Source organism: Rhyacophila brunnea, unplaced genomic scaffold (assembly GCF_057557595.1).
Source record: "Rhyacophila brunnea isolate RB1 unplaced genomic scaffold, BYU_Rbru_1.0 scaffold_20, whole genome shotgun sequence".
NCBI lineage: Eukaryota > Metazoa > Arthropoda > Insecta > Trichoptera > Rhyacophilidae > Rhyacophila > Rhyacophila brunnea.
The window spans coordinates 9,878,714-9,899,513 of record NW_028232860.1 but is presented as its reverse complement, the minus strand read 5'-3'; the positions used below and the strand labels follow the sequence as shown (position 1 = coordinate 9,899,513).

At 32.5% G+C, this 20,800-nt stretch overlaps 1 protein-coding gene across 1 annotated transcript; it reads right to left on the bottom strand.

The window, feature by feature from the left end:
• Nucleotides 1-246: 246 nt before the first annotated feature.
• LOC147071152 (uncharacterized) lies at nucleotides 247-20,365 on the bottom strand. The gene is made up of 5 exons (XM_085948536.1): nucleotides 20,232-20,365; nucleotides 19,153-19,529; nucleotides 13,292-13,448; nucleotides 12,162-12,364; nucleotides 247-395 (listed from the first exon to the last, which is right to left on the bottom strand). Exons 1-5 carry the CDS (start codon nucleotides 20,363-20,365, stop codon nucleotides 247-249), a joined length of 1,020 nt encoding a protein of 339 aa, XP_085804662.1.
• Between the last annotated feature and the right edge of the window lie 435 nt (nucleotides 20,366-20,800).

Below are 20,800 nucleotides of genomic sequence, written 5' to 3'. Positions count from 1 at the left end.
CAACGTGACTGTAAAAACAATCGCTCTGTATGTGTGTGAAACCTGGAGCCTAACGGAGAAATAAGAGAAGACTATCTAAGTATTCGAAATCAAAATTCTTGGACGAATACTTGAACCGGAGGCGGCGCATCTGTACGAATGCTGAACATTGCGAATCATTTAAGTTTGAGGACGCGAAACCTCAGAATTCTGATGTGTCGGTCACGTTGTTAGATGCGATGGGTCTAGAGCTCTCCATAAAGCTTATTAAGGAACCTCTGTGGACACTCGGTCCATAGGCTGCCCCTCGAAGAGATGGGCAGATAACGTCAAGAGAGACGCAGAAAGGCTGAACGCGATCAACATAAGATTGGGAGAGAGCTCGGGATAAAGAACTCTGGAGACGATTGCGCAGTCTGGCATGGATTTAAATGGTTTATAGCGCCAAGTAAGTAAGTTTATACAAGACATGCATAGTCGTAAAGGTTACCTGATTTAGATACCAAGATTAGCACACCGTCATATGGAACGGTTTATGTTGGGCATAACACGGTTACACCATAAAAAACCAATGGGCAAAGAAGCAAATAAAATATAATTATTATAAATATAATATATTATTATGTATAAATGATAATGTAGTCAGTAAATTTTGTCAAAATTTTTAAATCCATTATCATATTATCTAGTTATTTATAGTGTAGTGTTTGAAATGGTGTTGAAAATCGAACTATTTTCATTTAAACTAGTAAGGTATTTTAAAATTAGTTAAGTGTTGTTGCTTCACTTATAAATATGTAGGAGTCGTCGATGTGAGGGTCGATGGTGTTGTAGAAGAAAGACGATCGTGGTTATTCGTGATGATGGAGGGGTGAGAGTTTATTTATGGTTTCATAAGCATGAGGCTACAATCGGTACAATAATATAAATAAACTGACCATACATAGACTGAGATAGAAACGGACCAGGTACTTAAATTCGAGTGACATGTCCGATTAATTGTTATTAGATATTTATACAATCAAAATAATATCTTTCCGCTATAATTATTTAGGAAATAACTATATTAATTGAGTCAGCTAATTACTGTCATATGCGTCAATGGACATACGAGTAGCTGACTATTGTATAAAATACAGATATCGCGGAAATAACATTTGCTGTAAGCTATTTACTTATTGTTCTATAATTTGACACTACGGAAATGCATATTAAAGAATTTGTAATTGCGGTACTGTATTTAAAATCGCCGATCAATCTGCTGACACAGGTAATGAGTTGTTTATCGCCATAAATAATATAACCATTCGTAGATATATAACATTCATGACAAATATGTAGATATATTATAATTTAATAAGGTAGGTATTAACAATTCAATGCAACTTTACACAGTTAAAGGAGACAAAATAGTTTTGCTTAATTACAATGGTGGTTTATAACAGTTCTGAAAAGTTGTCTTATGTTCATAATTAGATATCATTAAATTAATTTATCGATTCTATTGAACTTATATAACGGTGTTAACTGTCAATTCATGATGGAAATTTAAATAAAGCACCATTTTATAGTACTATTTCCACTTTTATTATATATCGTCACCTCAATACTACAACTAGATAACTTTGATTTTCACTATTTTTCAGTTAGCTATTGAATATGATTTTACATTTCTTTCTCTACAAAATGATAAAACTAGGTAAGTCAGAAGTTAATGGGAACTGTATTAGTTTTGTGATTGAAAATATTGAATAACTTTAAAACCATAAGTGTATTAAATAAATAAAATAATAATATATGTATATATGCAATATCTTTTTATAAACACATAATATAATTCTTCCCAATTAGACTAGCACAATTTTCCATTTTTGTTGAGTGGAGATATTAACATTTTTTTAATGAGAAATAGTTATTAGCCACTACTTACAATGAAAAACAAAATGTGAATTTGGCAGTCCCAGGATTCAACCCACGAAATTATAAGTCTGCACTCAGACTCTAGGGTCAAAATGATGTAATATATTCTAAAAATATTTTTCCACATATTATTATCTATTTATTTATTTATTTATTACTACATATTATATTAATTCAAGCGAATATCATATGATATAATTTTATGCGAGGTACAGACAAAGAGGCATACCAGTGTAGTTAAAAATGAAAAGTTATGAAGCGTATAAGTACTCTTAATAGCTTGGCTATTATTAATTATTACAAAAATAAATTTATTAATTTCAGACATACAGATTGACAACCGTTGGAATTTACCTGTGGAAAATGTATCAAAAAATTTAACATGTTTTCGAACATTCATAATATTATGATAACACTTTAAACCATTGATATACTACTGGATGAATCATATACTTCCTAAAATGATGCCTGATTTTCACCGACTCGGCCAGTGTTAAAACTTACTGTTTTAATATCAGCGGACTTAACTTGATATAAGCTTACTTAATATTTGTCTAACGACCTGGCAATAATTATGAGTAAGCCCGATCTAGCTTGCAACTTACTCTAATTTATAATCAGCGCATGACGACTTTATCTGTCCGCTTAGACATGAATTTTTGGTAGCGTGCAAGCTTTGGGTGCAGGACCGAACTCACATGAACAAAAATAAAATGGAATGATAATGACATTGTGATGATACTTAAATTTGGCAAATTTCTTATTTAAATAAAACATTAGTCTCAATTTACAATATAACTACCAATATTATGAAAGTAATAATTTGTTTTACCATACGCTTTAGATATCGCATATATTATTTATGGTACTCAGTAAACTATAATGCCAGCGCTCCATTGGCGAGCCAAAAGTCCGAGGACAATTAATCTTCCGATTTGTCTATGCTCTGCTACTGATCAACGAACGAATAAAAAAGTCGAGCTGTCAAAAGTCAAAAGTTGAGATTATCGTAATGTCTTCCGATAATCCTATAATTTTGTGTTATTTATATGTAGACTTGCATAAAATAATAAAGCAGGGAAAAAAACAAGTTTTACGTTTTCTTTTATGAATTTTATAAATACAAATAAAAAAATAATTGTTAAATTTCTCATTTTCTAATGTCTAATTTAACATATTAATCAATGAAAATGTTTAAAACAATTACAGATTTTTTTTAGGTCTGAATGATTGCGTATTAATGTCAAATCGAATTTGCATAGTGATCGACGGACAAAGTCTGGCAGCTCGGAGAGGAAAATATCAAACATGTTTGACATCCAACGAGCCTGGTCTGCGGATTAAAAAGTCCGCAGATGTGGGGTGCTCCACGCGAAAAAAAAGTCCGAAGACTGTAAATCGTCTGACTTGCGTGCCAATGAAGCGCCGGCATAATGTTTTTCTTGTACCTGCTGTCATGTTTTCATAAATTTATTTATAATCAATTCAATAATTATTAATCTAGACATATATAATTGTCACTAATAGCTTTACCATTGTTTGTATTCCATTATAATTGTTATATGAAATATTAAAAAAAACATAGGTATAATTAATGCGATTAGATTTTCTCGCGGCGAAGAGGCGATAAAAATACATAAATACAGAGTTTAAATAAAATAATAAAAATATTACAATTTCCATTAGACTAATTTTTATATTTGGAAAAATCCATTATTTTAAAATTTCATTGTTGATGTTTCTTTGTTTGGAAATCATAATGGTTACATAATAAATATAATTAAGTTTTATTATTTATTTCAAATGTAAATACCCTAATTCTCAAATTTCGGCGGTTTCGTTGTTGACATGAACCGAAATTTTCAACTGATTAACTATCACTAGACATTTTAAAATGCTTTATTGATAAAAACAAAACATGGGAAAATAGGTATTATTAGTATAGTATTAACATAATATGTAACAATAATAACTATTGTTTCTTATCAAAATATGTTTAAAAGATCTTCAATAAATACATATCTAATATCATATGAAAATGTAATATTGTTTAATTTTCTATGTTAATATAATAATATGTATCTCCATCTCTCATATTAAGTACATTGAGACTTAATATATCAATGTGACAAATTATTGTATTCTTGCTCCTCAACACGGTTATTAATCTAACAATGCATAATATGTAGATTATACACAGTATACCAGCAAAGTCAATGTATACAAATGTAATAAATATACTAACATAATATTCAAAGTTATAATAAATGAAAAGTCATATTCTCAGCTCGTTCCTGATTATTTTTGAATAGCATAAAAAGTTTTTAGCAGAAACCCTTAGGGTCACTATTCCAAGCACGCAAATTTAGTTTTACAGCCAGTGCAATACGGGTGAAATTCGGGAATCCATGTTAACGGTCTTAACGTATTATACCTACAAGGAAATATTATAAGATGATATTCGTAATATCTTCTTTTGTGGTACATTTTTAAAATGACACTTGTATGGGAACACCTCATCTAGTAGTGACACCCCGGAAGTCCAGGTAGGGAGGGTAGTCGGGACCGCACAGCCCGTTCCGACCTCCGCACTCAGCTCTCCGGTCGACCTGGCGTTGATGACGCCGTTGGTAGCGCGTCGTCGGTCGATATGTGTAAGTTACACGACCAGCTTCCACCCTTTGACTAGCTCAGTGATGTTAAATTGTTCAAAGCGGTCAATAGAAGCTGGATTTTGTGTTGGTAGAGCACGTTCGGTGTAAGGTTAGTCTCGACAGTCGGGTAAATATAGGATGCCGGGATGATAAAAATGATGAACGCACCAATTAATTGACGCAAAGGTCAACGGTTTTTATTATTAATTATGGTTCACATTAAGGTTACATTTACAACACAACACACAGGTACACAATTATTAAGTTTTTCACAGTTTATAAAGTTACCGGCACATTCGAGTTTAAAGGTCGGTCACTGAAAATTCTATATATATTAATTAAATTTTCACAAGTTCATTCGTTAATATTTTTATTCGCAGTAATCGCACGGCTACACTATAATTTATAGAAGGGTTATCTAAGCTAATTTTCTCGATTTTTAAATTAGCTAGACAACTATGGGCGCCTTGTGTAGCTAACAAACAAAATAAACAAATCGCGATTCACGTCACTTAACTGATATGAGAAGTTGGTACGTACACGATCACTTTTGACTGATCGGTCAATTCCTGTCGACACAGAAATTGTTTTTAAAGAAAGTAGGTAAACAGCAAAATTATAATTTACACGGCGAGACGTGGTGTCCACCTCCGACCTCGGCTTACTGACCTGGCAGATGGGACATCTACCGCGCGCTGCGGCCATGTCCGCTTTTTTGGCTTTATCGCTGTCCCTCTCAATCTACCCCTGAACGCTCACCTCTCTCTGTCATTCTTGCTCGCGGCGGGATGCTTGGCTTCTACCTGCCATGGGTTTTTTTGGCTAGAATTCCAGCCAGGTAGTGGCGAGTTACAGCGAATTTGGAGAAATTAGGTATCCGCCGGACAATAGACATTGTGTTTGAAATATTTTAACCTAACTAAGCGCACAGCTATCGTTACAGCAAAACCTTAACATAAACAATTTAAAATCTTAAATTATTTCTTTGGAGTCTCGATTATTAATACTAATCTCGCGTGACCAACCTTTATCTCACCAATCTAGTAATTTGTACATTTTTTAGTTAATAAATAAAAGTACAGAGCATTTTATTTGATCGAGCGGCGATAGACGGATATTTGGCTTAGCGGACTATAAGAAACATGAATGTGGCATCCATAGCTTTGCTCGCATTTTACCTTAAAAGGGTCCTCCATATACGTAAAAACGTGTAGGTATCAGTAGTATATCAATGCTTAAAACATAGAAAATATGTCAGTTATCACGAGAGCTCTAGATTCATTATTAATATTCTTTCTAAAGTCAAAACGATGTATTTAACACAATACCATGTACCAACAAAGTGCGTAATTTATTGTGTTTACAATAAAACATGTTTTTAGTTTGTTGATAAAATCAAATGTATATTTTTTTAAAACCATTTCATACTTTGTTGGAGTGATAATTTTACAATACTGTACAATTTTATATTGTTTCCATTTATTTTAGTGTTTATAGGAAGGTACATGTTGATATTTTTGTTAGATAGCAGATAATATAAATCAATACATATAAATTATACAGAAGTAAAACCGATAATCAGTTTTCATTATAAATTAACGAAAGTGTTTGTTTATCATTGATTGCAGAGGCAAACTTTACAAATTGAATATAACAGGAAAAAATATAGTTATGAAAGTGAAAAAGAAGCTAATAATGTTATTATAATATAAACAATTTTTTGTTGGGAATAATAATATGCTATTGTATATATTATGATAATACCAGGGAATATATAATTAATGGGAACTGAAATACCTATCGGATGTGGAGTAACAGGCAACCGATATCGAGTGTGGAAGAACATGGGATAAACTTCAACGTGTTTCAAGAATATGTCATTCTAATCTTGTTCTTCGTTCTGTTAACTAATCTCAGTTTATGCACTGATGATTATTCAATATTGGTGTATTTGAAGGTTGAAACACATACTATCGCACTCTATAATGTGTTTCATTTTTGTAGGACACTCACACATTTGTGTTTTTAAAAAGAGTATTTTAACATTGTCTAGCAGTGGTTCTTAACCGGTGCACCGCGGAGCATTGGTGCACCGCTAGCTTGTTGCACCGTGAAAAAAATGATGAAAGCAGAAAAACCGCGAAATAGTGAAATCCAAAAAAGTCTTTCGCGAGATTATAAAAGCCCACAAAGATCTAATGTGATTTTGATTTTGCTGAAACCACTTTAATGAAAACATTGCCAAGGGAATTATTTTCGCTATAACAGAACATTTAACTTTCCTTCCTTAAATATAGAAAATTACGAAATCGATTTGCTACGATTGATACATCGAGTTGTAAATTTTTGTACCAAAAAGAAGAAAACTTGGTCATCTTGTGAACGGATCGTACCTATTCAAAATTAAAATTTCTGAAATAACTATGGAGGAATTTTGGATTTCTGTCCAAGACAAAAATAACAAAATATTCAGCTCTCTACTAACAGAGGGCACTGAAAATTTTGGTACAGTTTTGTATTCAACATTATATTTTTGTGTGAGCTCGGTTTCTCAACAATAACACTAATATAAAAACTAAAAAAACGAGAAAGACTTACGAATGTAGACGAAGAAATTGAGGGTAGCTATATCACATATTTGACCTAATATTTCTGAAATCTGCAAAATCAGAAAAGCTCAGGTATCACATTACTTGATTTTCATATCAAATAAATTCCATTTTGTCAAGGGTGATTTTAGTTACAATTTTTCCATATACGTATGATATATCGTTTCCTTAATATTTTTTTTCTTTGACTGTTATGTTATTATTATTATTAAACTGGCGCTAGGGGCCGTTCAGGTCCATGGCCGACTGTACAACGTTTCTCCAGGCATCTCTGTCCAGCGCTCTCTCTTCCCAGTTGACTATCCCCAGCTTTTCCGCATCCCTTTGAATGTTGTCCGCCCATCTCCGTCGAGGGCGGCCAATAGGTCGAGTGCCAGCTGGTGTGCCTTTGTAAATCCTATAGAGAGTTCTAGATCTTTCAGATCGTACAACGTGGCCCGCCCATCTGAGCCTTCTTGACCTCAGAATATTAGTGATTCTAGGTTGGTATCGGTCGAAGAGCTCAGCGTTTGTGCGGATGCGCCACCGGTGGTCCTCATTGACGGGTCCAAGTATTCTCCGGAGGATTCTGTTTTCAAACACTTGGAGCGCCTTTTCTTGTTTTTCTGTTAAACCCCACGTTTCACATCCATACATGACGATTGGCTTGATGACCACGTTATACACCCGGAATTTCGTTTTGATGGACAGCATTTTGGACCTGAACAGACGACTCAGCGCGAAGTATGCTGCATTTCCACTTCTCAGTCGGTCAGAGAGCTCTAGGGACATTTCATTTTTAGAGGTAATGTTGGAGCCCAAATACTTGAAGAGAGAGGTTCTCTCGAACGAGGAGTTTCTTATTCCAATGTTTCCAGAGGGTTCAATGCCTCTTGTCATTTTCAAATACTTGGTCTTTCCCACATTTACTCGTAAGTTCAACCTTTTCGCTGTGTCCTCCAGAGGAGTGAAAATATCTCTGACTTCTTCTTCAGATTCTCCGAGCACCACCAAATCATCTGCGTAGCCCAATATTTTATGGGACCCATTCAGGGTAACTCCACCTTCTGCTTTCAGAACTTCTCTAACGGCTTTCTCTAAAGCTAAGTTGAACAGCATTGGTGATAAGGAGTCGCCTTGTTTTAGTCCTGCTGTCACCTTAAAAGATTCTGATATACTACCTTGCATATGAATTCTACTTCTGGATCCGTCCATGCATACTTTTATTATATTTATAAGTTTTGACGGTATTTCAAATTCTTTCAATATATTCCAGAGAGCTTCTCTATCAATAGAGTCATATGCGGTTTTAAAATCTACAAAGAGACAGTGTACATCTTGGGCGTATTCCCATTTCTTGGTAATCTGCTTAATTTGTAATAAGAGGTATGTTCGAATATTTTTCTTTGTTTTCTAACCGTTTGATTTTGGTGCACCGCAATTTTTTCTTATGATCAAAAGTGCACCGTGACTTCGAAAAGGTTAAGAACCACTGGTCTAGACTCTAGGTATTTTTTTTCTGTGTACATACAAAGTATATAAATGTTTATCATTTTAATTAAATTATGAATAAATAAATTACGTTAGTATTTTGTGTGTAGGTAGCTTTATTTGAATAATAAGTGAAATATAAAGTGACACGTGCTTTCTTATATAAATAATAAGTTGTGAAAATCTTTTTACCACTAAATCTATTAAAATTTATTATATAATATATAACTAATCATTTATTGATATTTTAGTTAACAGTTCAACAATGACTTTTGCTTTAGCTAAAAAGTTGTATATAAGAACATTACATACATAATAATTTAAAGACAAAAATTGTACATTTTCTACACAATCATGGAACTTAAAATTAAAAGTGTTCATAATATAAAAAATGTAAAATGGTTATATACTTACTTTTTTAACAGTTATCTACTACTGAGTCTATATATCCAAATAATACTATCTATAGGACACTTCACCAACTCTACATTTCGCTACTTGAGAGCAACAGTAAGATGAGATGAAAAAAGTTGACTTCGAGATAAGTATGCCAATACTTTGCTGAAAGCTCTACCTACGCACATAATAAGATAAAAAAAAGTAAATCGTAAAACCCCATTTAAAAGAACAATACCAATGTTGCATTTATTAAAAAAAAATGTCCAGTAACTTCAAAGCATTAGTGGGATATCTGAAATAAACCACTGTTAATAATGTTATACAAAAAAATCTCCCCATTAAAACAATTTAACAGAACCTCTAGCGGTAACAAACTGAGCCGCATCATACTTAGCTCTGCAGTATTAGACGAAGTTATAATTTACTTGAGTTGTTGCGCCTCTCGGAAAATTGACACTCACACCGATACACCGACATATAGTTCGAAGAGAACACACAATTTAAGAACAAGGAGGCGTAAAATGTCAAAAAAGCAGGCAAAGTAAGTGGCAACGAAATGTACCTACTAATTAAAAGAAATTAGGTAAGTCAACTTGTAGAGGTTTTTATTCAACATTGGATTGACCTTGCCGGTGATAATTATTTTTTGGTAGTCAGTAACATTATTGTATTTCAATAACACATTCAATGCTGACCAGATAATAACCAATTAATTACCACATTTAAATAGCATGCTTATTATATCTAATGACCAACTAATGGCTACGCGCCTAGCGCGTCTTTTGCACCGAAAGACATTACAGCTAATTAAGAGCATTAATTCTTTATTTTATAATCATAATCATACTCACACATAATATTATTATAATTAGAAGTATTTTAATAAACTATTGAATTACATTTTAATATTTATTAATTCTATTATCTATGACAATAATTTTAATCTACTCATAAAAATTAGGCATTTCTGTCATATACTTCACAAAATCTCAGCATTAGGAAAATTAGGCAAATATATGAAGGCCAATTTGCAATATAAGCAACTGTCATTTTTCAAATACATTATTAATGAAATTTTATATATATATATATTATAAACAGGGTTGTTTTATTCTATAGATGCTGCTACACAATGCAGTAGAAAATCAATAATATTCCGATGAATTTATTAAATTATATCTTTCTTTATGGCTGTTGTACATATTATATAATTTGTACACGATTAAAAAAAATTGAATATTTTTTAACTGAAAATACTATTTTGAAAACTAACAATTAAAAAACAAAAAATTATTTTTAGACAAAAATGTATAATGAAAATTAGAGATATTGAGATTCAAACTACCATTTTTCACTTTATCCACGATATTGTGGATTACTTCTTATGACGCCATTTATAAATGAAGTAATTTACAACGTTATTACTTTGATTTAAATTAAACGAGTAGTAGCACTTTCTTAATGACATTTGAAACACTCAGATAGCGTAGTTACTATCAATTACTCGCAAAAATTACAGATGGATAGACACGCTAACGTACTCTCACTCGGGAAGGGAAAGATATAAGATCAATTTTAAGCGTATATTTCTAGCGTCTTCAACATACATAATATATTTATGTGTAGTGACAACTACCAATTTATATGATAAAAGTATACCTAAATCTTAGATTAAAAAACTTGTAATCGAGAGACTCATATTATGTGTACTTTTAAAAGATCAAGAAGTACTAGACGGGGATGCAAGACAAAGAATTCCACGGTTTTTTAAGTACAGTTAGTTACCTTCATCCCTACAAGGCGTTGAGAAAATAATATATCGAAAGCCTCTTAAACCGCCGTTCAGGTGCGTCCAAACCTTTTTCGCCACCCTTTTCGCGCCAACCTACCAGTCTAGTTTTAATAATAACTTGCAATCCAAATCCTTAATTAATATTAAATAGTGCATAAATAAATAAAACAATGTTTTATCCCTTATAATAATAAAATGCCGTGACATATTGACAATTATTACATAAAATTTCACATATGTTTTTCTACTTCATCATCAAAATTTATCTCTTATATTATAAAGCAAGAAAATAAAAATATAATATGCACGTAATGTTCAATTGCCCTGATTCCATGGTTATAATAAAAATCGAAACAAACCTTCTTACATAAATCCTTTCATATCAGTAGATATAGAAGTAATACAATCGATTGAGGGTACTTGAATGAATTTGAATTTAAATTCTAATTGATTTGAGTTTTGTACTATTCCAGTATTTACATATATATAACACGTTTCCTAGTTCCATTGTCTAACAGTAATGACATTTTAATGTGCTTGCCTACTGAAAGTATGAATTTTACGAATATTCAAAATATTAAAAATTTGATTTAATATCTGATCCCATACTTCGGAAATAAGATTTTTGCCTTCTTTTATTGTATTTAATTGATATATAAACAAAAATGACTTTACCGTTTTTCGTTGTCAGTGTGTATTTGTCATTGGTGAGTGCGCATAGTGCTGAAAAACGAAACCAGGGTCGCAAAAAATGACTCAAATAAAATAGTGCAAAACTTAAATTAATTAGAAGATGTTAGTCAACATATTTAAAGAGTTTTTTATTGCGTTTTAAATTAGCCTTGATTTTATATTTTGCGTAGAGAACTTCCAGCATTAAAGTACACGATGAAGCGCCGTAACCCATGAGAAGGAACTGAAAAATCTCAATGAAATCATAAAATTCTAATGGTTTTTCTTTGTTCTTCTTTCCAAACACGCGTCCTTTTTTACTGGACTTCATTAATAGTATTTTACTCTCAGATATCCTGGATGTTACATTTTGCATTTTCTTTCTTGCCGGGTAATTTCTCCACAACACGAAAATTGGATATCCAGTTTTAACCTTTTGAGCAGTTGGGCATGTTAAAGATGGTTCAGTTCTCAACTTTTCTATCCTCTCATAGTATTTTATATAACTCAAAGAGATTAATAAAGCAAATTTCTTTCCATACACTGCTCGTTCTATGCAGTCTTTAATTGGAGTACAACTTTCGTAGTTTTCCATTGAGGTTTCTTTACCTTTTTCTGACAATCCTGGCAAATATTTATCCATCGGATGTCCACCATAATAATAACCTTGAGATATGATACCTTCAAAATTGTAAAAGTGTTTTTCTAATATTGGATTAAACAAATTACTTTTTAAAGAGCTTTGAAAAGCTACATTAGTCACTATTGCAAATAACAACCAAGAAATAAAAATAATTCGAAATATGAATCGCTTTGGTGCAAACCATGAAACGTTTCCTAATAGCATGGATAAAACGTCAAATGTTATACTAAAAATACATAGTCTATACACTCTGGACTCTTTTGACAATAAATACCGAATAGAAATACTGACAAAGACGACCAAAAATCCCATTAATACCCATGATTGTTTGGTAAAACAAAGCTTAATGCTGGACCAAAACTTTACCCTTGAAGCCGGAGGAAAACACCAAACTAAATGATCTTCTAAATGATACGTTATTGCATGAAAATCCTTAGTAAATTGATTGACTAAGTATTTTCCACCAATTATATCTACAGTTTCATTAATAATGTTATCAATTGGGTCGTAGATTATTCCCATTTCATAGCTGACGGGAGCTGGAACTGCTATTAATGTCATATTTAGTCTCTGAGTGATTAATTTTATAAGCCTCATTTCGATACCATCTGTAAATATAAATCTACCAGTTTCATTATTGTATCTGGGAGGATTTATGTAAGGCGGAGAAACTATAGCCAGCATATTTAACGGACATCCGTGAAATTCTTCCGGGATTTTATTTTTGAACTTATTAATCTGAATTACTTTAGTGTCTTCGCATACGTCAAGATCGTATAATTTTTCACATGATTTTCCACACGAATTACCCTCGTACGGTAACCAAGTATACGACCATACTTTATTTGTATAAATTTTCATCACCAAAATGAATGCATCAAAAATTCTGTAACTCCGTAAGTCATTGAATATTTCGATGATATAATCTCTTTCTATATTTTCTTCTTGTATTATGATGTAAAAGCTTGCTTCAGCATTCCAAGCTTCGCTGGTTTGCATCCGGAAGATATCTTCGAATATTTTATCTCTATGGCCGAAGAATATATATATTGAAACTTTGTCCTGTAGTTTCAGGTTATGGATTGATTCATTTTTTGCGTCAGTTGTGAGTACTGCAACTGAATTTGAGTCGAATATTCCTTCTAAGAAAAACTCTTGAGTGAATCTATTGACATCTTCAGATGTTTTCACGCAGACTAATTTAGGGATTCCAATAATTTGAACGCTTTCGATGTATTTCAGTAATAAGTTGATCACGCACTGGGAAGCCTCGTATTTAATTTTTGAGTGTATTCTGCTTAGAAGAATATCTGTACCATTAGAGGTTTTGTTTTTGATAGAATCACTAATAATTGATTGAGCAGATTTCAGAATAAGAAATAAACTAAACACTCGCAGAAAATACATAATAAATAATATTTATTAAATTTTTAATACACTATTGTTAATGCCAGCGATTCTTCGAAGTTGAAAATATTCAAAAATAAATGGTTTCGTCTCCAACAATTTAATATTTGTTTCCGTATTAATTACGTTTATCAACTGTTTGACGAATTTGATGACATCTGATTTATCAAAGCCCAACGTTTTCGATATCCTGGCAAGTGAGAATCAAACCATCTGGTTTGGTGCTATCGAAATTGACTTGGAAGTTGATAACTGCGAAGGAGAGTGTATCACTAAGCAGAATGATAGCTTTTAAAGTCTGCTTGAGGTGACCAGGATCTAGAAGGGGATAAAGCGCTACACGGGAAAAATAAAATTAAGCTGTGACTTTTTATAAAGTGATTTCTGTTAAATATTACGTTGCATAGCAATAACATTGTTTCGTGTTGTATATTATGTTGTAAGGCAATGGTTCCAAACAAATACTACATTAATATACACTTATATTATAATGTATAAATGTTAAAAATAAGTAAATTAGTATTTCACACCAAAGAGAAGCACATTTATTTATTTATTTAAGAAAATAAAAGATTGTGCATATAATAAATCTAAATTCAAGATGTTCACAATATGAGATTTTCATTATAATAAAATATTACCTTCACAAGAGAAGAAGAGAATATAATAATAATAAAAAACATAAGTAAAATTTTATACAGAAAAATAAAGTTTCAAATACATTGAAGAGCGCATTGATTGGTCTCGCACCACTCACTAATCGTGCCTGATAGGCTTGACACGGGGAAACTGTTTAGCTCCAGAATAAATCATGGCTGCGACCACGTAGGTAAATGACAGGCGCGTGTAAATTTCAATTCTTTCGGACACCAGTATTGAAAACCACCCCTCCCGATAATAGGCAAAAATGTTTCAAGAGCAGAAGTGACCTACGAGATTCAAGAGAGTAAAAAGTAGGCGTGCCTTGTAGAAAGGCAGTCGGAAAATAATCATTTCACGAATTATTGAAAGGAAAATAGTTATATGTCTTACAATAAAGACATCGAAAAAATTTCTTCTGGACGCGTTCTAAAATAAGCTTATGGGAAACCCCACAAGGACACCAGATAATCGACCTTAATTTAAGAATGCTAGGTCTCCATGGAGAGGAGGATACATTAACAAATTTAACTTTCCGGTACATTTGCAGTGGCCATTTGTCCAACCAATTGGATCCATATTATGGATTAAAAACACTTAATAACACTTAATTTTAGTTAACCGCATAGATGGCGTCAGTGATAATCGATCAACCATGCCATGATCAGATTATTATAACGTAATCAGCTATGATTCACTAACGGCTTGCGACCGATCATTAATGATAGAAATTTAAAAGCTGCCTAACATAAAACATATTGAAATCTATTTTTGCAAAAAATGTATGTTTAAATGTCATTAAAAATGTATTCATCAATTTTTTTGTTTGCTTTTTGATTTTATATAATAATTTAATATGCCACGTACTATAAAATATAATCTTCTTTTATTATCTCTTCTATTATGTTTAATGCCTCATACATTCATGGAATATTTGCTACGGTATGGGGGAAAAAGAAATATATATACGGGATATTATCACACCTCTGGAGGATAAAACGTATACATCTAAAGGTTGACATTGAGAAGACTAAGTATTTAAGTGTATTTAGGAACAATAGACACACAGGAAACATTTTGGTAAGTAATACGAAATTCAAAAGGACTCTCAGAAGATCAAAGAGTGGAAGTGCAGCATTCTTAGCAATGAAGAATCTAATCTATTCAGGTACTAGATTCTGTCCAAAAAGACAAAAATCCAAAAAGGTATACAACGTGACTGTAAAAACAATCGCTCTGTATGTGTGTGAAACCTGGAGCCTAACGGAGAAATAGAGAAGGCTATCTGAGTATTCAAAAACAAAATTCTTGGATGGATATTAAATTTGTACCAGTTAAAGAAAACCAAACGTTGTGCATCCGTATGAATGCTGAGGTCTGCAAACCATTTAAGCCTAGTTTATTCAAAGTCATGAGGACACGAAACTTCAGATGGTCGGAACGTTGTTAGATGCGATGGGTCTAGAGCTCTCCATAAAGATTATTAAGGAATCTCTGTGGACACTCGTTCCCTGGGCTGCTCTTCGAGGAGATGGGCAGATAACGTCAAGAGAGACGCAGAAAGGCTGAACGCGATCGACATGAGATAGAGAGAGAGCTCGGGTTAAAGAACTCTGGAGGACGATTGCGCAGTCGGGCATGGACTTAAATGGTCTATAGCGGTAAGTAAGTTTATATGAGACATGGAGAGTCGTAAACGTTACCTGATTTAGAGACCAAGATTAGCATACCGTTATATGGAACGGCGTATGTTGGGCATAACACAATAAAAAAACCAATGGGCATAGAAGCAAATAAAATGTATTATAAATATAATATAATATATTATTATGTATAAATAATAAGGTAGTCTGTAAATTTTGTCAAAATTTTTAAATGCATTATCATACTACCTAGTTATTTATAGTGTAGTGTTTGAAATAGGGTTGAAAATGAAACTATTTTTATTTAAACTAGTGAGGTTTTTTAAAATTAGTTAAATGTTGTTGTTTCACTTATAAATAGGTAGGAGTCGTCGATATGAGGGTAAATGGTGTTGTATATGAAAGACGATCGTGGTTATTCGTGATGATGAAGGACTGAGAGTTTATATTTTATGGTTACATAAGCATGAGGCTATAATCGGTACAATAATATAAATTAACTGACTGTACATAGACTGAGATAGTAACTGACTAGGTACTTAGATTCGAGTGACATGTCCGATGAATTATTATTCGCTATTTATACATATCAAAATAATATCTATCCACTATAATTATTTAGGAAATAACTATATTATTCGAGTCAGCTACTTACTGTCATATGCGTCAATGGACATACGAGTAGCTGACTATTGTATAAAATACAAATATTCCGGAAATAACCTTTGCCGTAAGCTATTTACTTATTGTACTATAATTTGACACTACGGAAATGCATATTAAAGAATTTTTAATTGCGTTACAGTATTTAAAATCGCCGATCAATCTGCTGACACAGTCCCAGGATTCGGCCCACGAAATTATAAGTCTGCACTCAGACTCTAGGGTGAAAATGATGTAATATATTCTAAAAATATTTTTTCCACATATTATTATATATTTATTTATTTATTGCTACATATCATTTTAATTCAAACAAATATCATATGATATAATTTTACGCTAGGTACAGACAAAGAGGCGTATCAGTGTAGTAAAAAATGAAAAGTTATGAAGCGTATAGGTACTCTTAACAGCTTGGCCATCGTAGCCTTTGAATCCATATTATTAATTAATACAAAAATAAATGTATTCATTTCAGACATACAGATTGACAACCGTTGGAATTTACCTGTGGAAAATTTATCAAAAAATACAACATGTTTTCAAACATACATATAATGTTTACACTTAAAACATAGAAAATATGTCAGTTATCACGAGAGTTGTTAATTCATTATTAATATTCTTTCTAAAGTCAAAACGATGTATTTAACATAATAACATGTACCAACAAAGTGCGTAATTTATTATGTTTACAATAAAACGTGTTTTTAGTTTGTTGATACAATCAAATACATATTTTTTAAAACCATTTCATACTTTGTTGGAGTGATAATTTTACAATGCAGTACAATGTTACATTGTTCCCGTTTATTTTAGTAGTTATAGGTACATGTTGATATTTTTGTTAGATAGCAGACAATAAAAATCAATACATATAAATTACACAGAAGTCAAATCGCTAATCAGTTTTCATTATAAATTAACGAAAGTGTTTGTTTACCATTGATTGCAGAAGGGAACTTTACAAACTAAATTTAACAGGAAAAATATAATTATGAAAGTGAAAAAGAAGCTAATTTAGTAATTATAATATAAATAATTTTTGTTTGGGAATAATATGCTATTGTATATATGCTGGCACCAGGGAACATATAAATAATGGGAACTGAAATACCTAACGGGTGTGGAGTATCAGGCAACCGATCTCGAGTGTGGAAGAACGTGAAATAAACTTAAACGCGTGTCAAGAACATGTCATTCTAAGCTTGTCCTTCGTTCTATCAACTACTCTCAGTTTATGCACTGACGCTTATTCAATATTGGTGTATTTGAAGGTTGCAACACATACTATCGCATTCTATAATGTATGTTTCATTTTCATATGACACTCACACATTCAAAACCCTGCCTTAAAATGTTGTGTATTAATTGGGGGTATAGCCTATCTGAATTCTATTTATTAATCTGTTCTGTGGCTCATACTTATTCTGTAATATGTAGTATTTTTCTTAATTGGCTCTACAATCCACAAAGAGGTTTCATTGACTAGTAGCCAAATGCTCAACCTATTCAAAATCCACGATCTGGATCCAAAGACACATTGAAATAATAATATGTGAATTTGCCAGATTGGGAGTTAAACCCGAAGTCCATGACTTTATACGCCGATATGTTACCGATCCGCCATCAGAATTCATAATCTGTCATAATTTGTGACCATCATTGAAGTTAAGGCCCCAACAAACCACACCCAGTATTAATCGGGCGTATCACGGGACGCTACGTTTGGATATGAAGCATGATTTTTTAATGTCGGGGAATGTATCAGGAGCAGCTAACCAAGACTAAGGTCGCCATGTACTCAGGTGTGCTTTAACTGAATTTACATGATGATTAAGTTAAGAGTACGCATGGAAGAGAGGACTAGGTAGAGGCAAAATTAATTTTTTTAGTAACAATACAAAACTGCCGAACAATCTTAGTGAAGAGATCTTCACGTTGGCAATATGACACTGTAAGTTTTCTAAATGCAACGGTCCGATGGGCCCATCAGCTGGTTGAACCGACTTGAGCATCTCTTCCCTTTCCGTACACATTTTAAGACATTCCCAGAAGATGGTGGATAGTGGCCGTCAACTTAAAATGTGCAGTAGTCATCTCTTTTCTATCAGTTTATTTGGTACAGTTCGGTTATCAGGAATACAGCGGAAAATACATTTTGAAAATACCCGATATACTGGATTTTTTGTTAGGTTAACCTAACCAAACCTAACCTAACCTAACCCAACCTAACCCAACCTAAACTAACCCAAACTAACAAATAATTTAGTATATCGGGTATTTTAAAAATGTGTTTTCCGCTGTATTCCTCATAACCGAAATGTACCGTTTATTTTTATAGATTAAAAAAGTAATTTTGTAAAAAGCGAATACAGCGCTGTTGATTTTTAAAACTGATTTGAATATATTTGGTAAAATTTGGAAATCTATAAAATATTTTTATTACAATTATTGATGAAATTCCAATACTTTCTACGTCACGCATGTACATGGGTTTGCCATCGCTTTACTATAAATAGTATCATTTTATTTTTAAAGATGATTTGCAGGATGTAATCATCATTAAAGAATGCATATTGGCAGGTGTAAGAAATTGACTAACGTTGTTAATTCACAAAGGTAAAGTTTTTTTTTCTTTTATTACATATATATTTTTTACAATAATATATTAAAACCTCCATAATAAAAACAACAATGCATGTCAAGTAACCGATCGTTAACAACAAAAACGCTCCAAGCACGTGTTCTATGCCAAGAGGAACCATATCACTGGCTATAAGTCTATTCATATGCGTGAATACTTCATTGTTCCATTTCCAAATCAGACCGTTTTCAGAGACACTCCTCATATATCTATTAAATCTAGTGGTCAGAGGAAACCACTTTCTAAATATAACAACAACACCATATTTATAAATTCCAGTAGCTTCTGGAAAGCAATACATCAACGAAGTTCCATTCCCTAAGAATTGTTCTTGATACATAGCTTGTCTTTTTGATCCAGCTACAGCGAAATTCTTGTCAAAAGAAACGCGTTTGATACAATTTTGAAAAGAACTACAAGTCTCGTAGTAATTGTATAAATAGTTACTAATAACATCTGGATTTTTAAAGTTTCCTTTTAAAGCCTCCTTACCACCCACTTTGTAACGAGCATTAGCTATTTCAACATCAGACTCAACTTGTTTATCATACTTCGGATGAATTAGAAAACTCCTTAAAAGACTTTGGTAAGAGGTGTTCAAATTGATTGCAAATAATAACCAAGACATGAGTAATATTCTAAATGAAATTCGTTGAGGCTTAAATAATCCACCCCACCCTAATATCATTCCATATGTCATAAGTATAGATTTAGTAGGCCATTTAGTGGTTTTTGGGGTTTCGTTATAAGTAAACCAGTGTAGAATAAATGACACAATAATTACCGCTGCAAATGTTGTCAACCACGTTGACCAGGTGAATATTGTAATCAAATTAGACCAGGTAGATGCTGCTCCGGCTTTGGGTACGCACCACGTAATTTCATCTTGCATATAACTGCTTGAAGCGTCAAACCATTTTCTGATATCTTTGTTCACTTCCATATTACCCATGATAACGTCGACATCATCGTTTCTGAGTTTTCCAAAGAGTCCAGTAGCCGTACCATCACTTTCTAGATTCCCCCAATCTCCTGAAACGTTTGACATTCTAATGATAAGTGTCATATTGGCGAACTGAGATAAAGTCTTCATAATATTAACATCTATACCCAAATCAAATTTGTACTCATCGTTATAAATGGAATTTTTCTTCTTCCTTGAAGGTGGCATTACGTACGGTTCACTTATAACAGTATAAACTGTTAATGGACACCTTTTCATGTCCATTGGTATAACAAAACTCGAATGTTCAATTTCAGTAATCGTATCGTTCTGACATGTATCCATCAAATATATAGCATCACAAGGCCCTCCACAGTTTGTATCACTGAAGGGTTTCCACGTATAAGCACGTAGCTCTTTTAATTCAGGAAAATTTACAAAAACAGTTGTTTGCAGAAACTTATATTTCCTCAAAACATTAATGATTTCTTTCACCAAAGAATCAACTTCATATTTTGGTTGTAATTCTATATAAATACCAGCTTTTGCTAATGGATTCCATGATGGAAGCTTATTGAGTTGTAGTATATTTCGTTCTAATTCTTCCTTCTCCTCCAGAATCATCATGTAATTCTTGGCCTTTTCAGGAAAATGGGAAGCGTTTTTATGACGATTTGCTGAGTCTTTAACCATAACTGTCAGTTTATATCCATGGTGTAT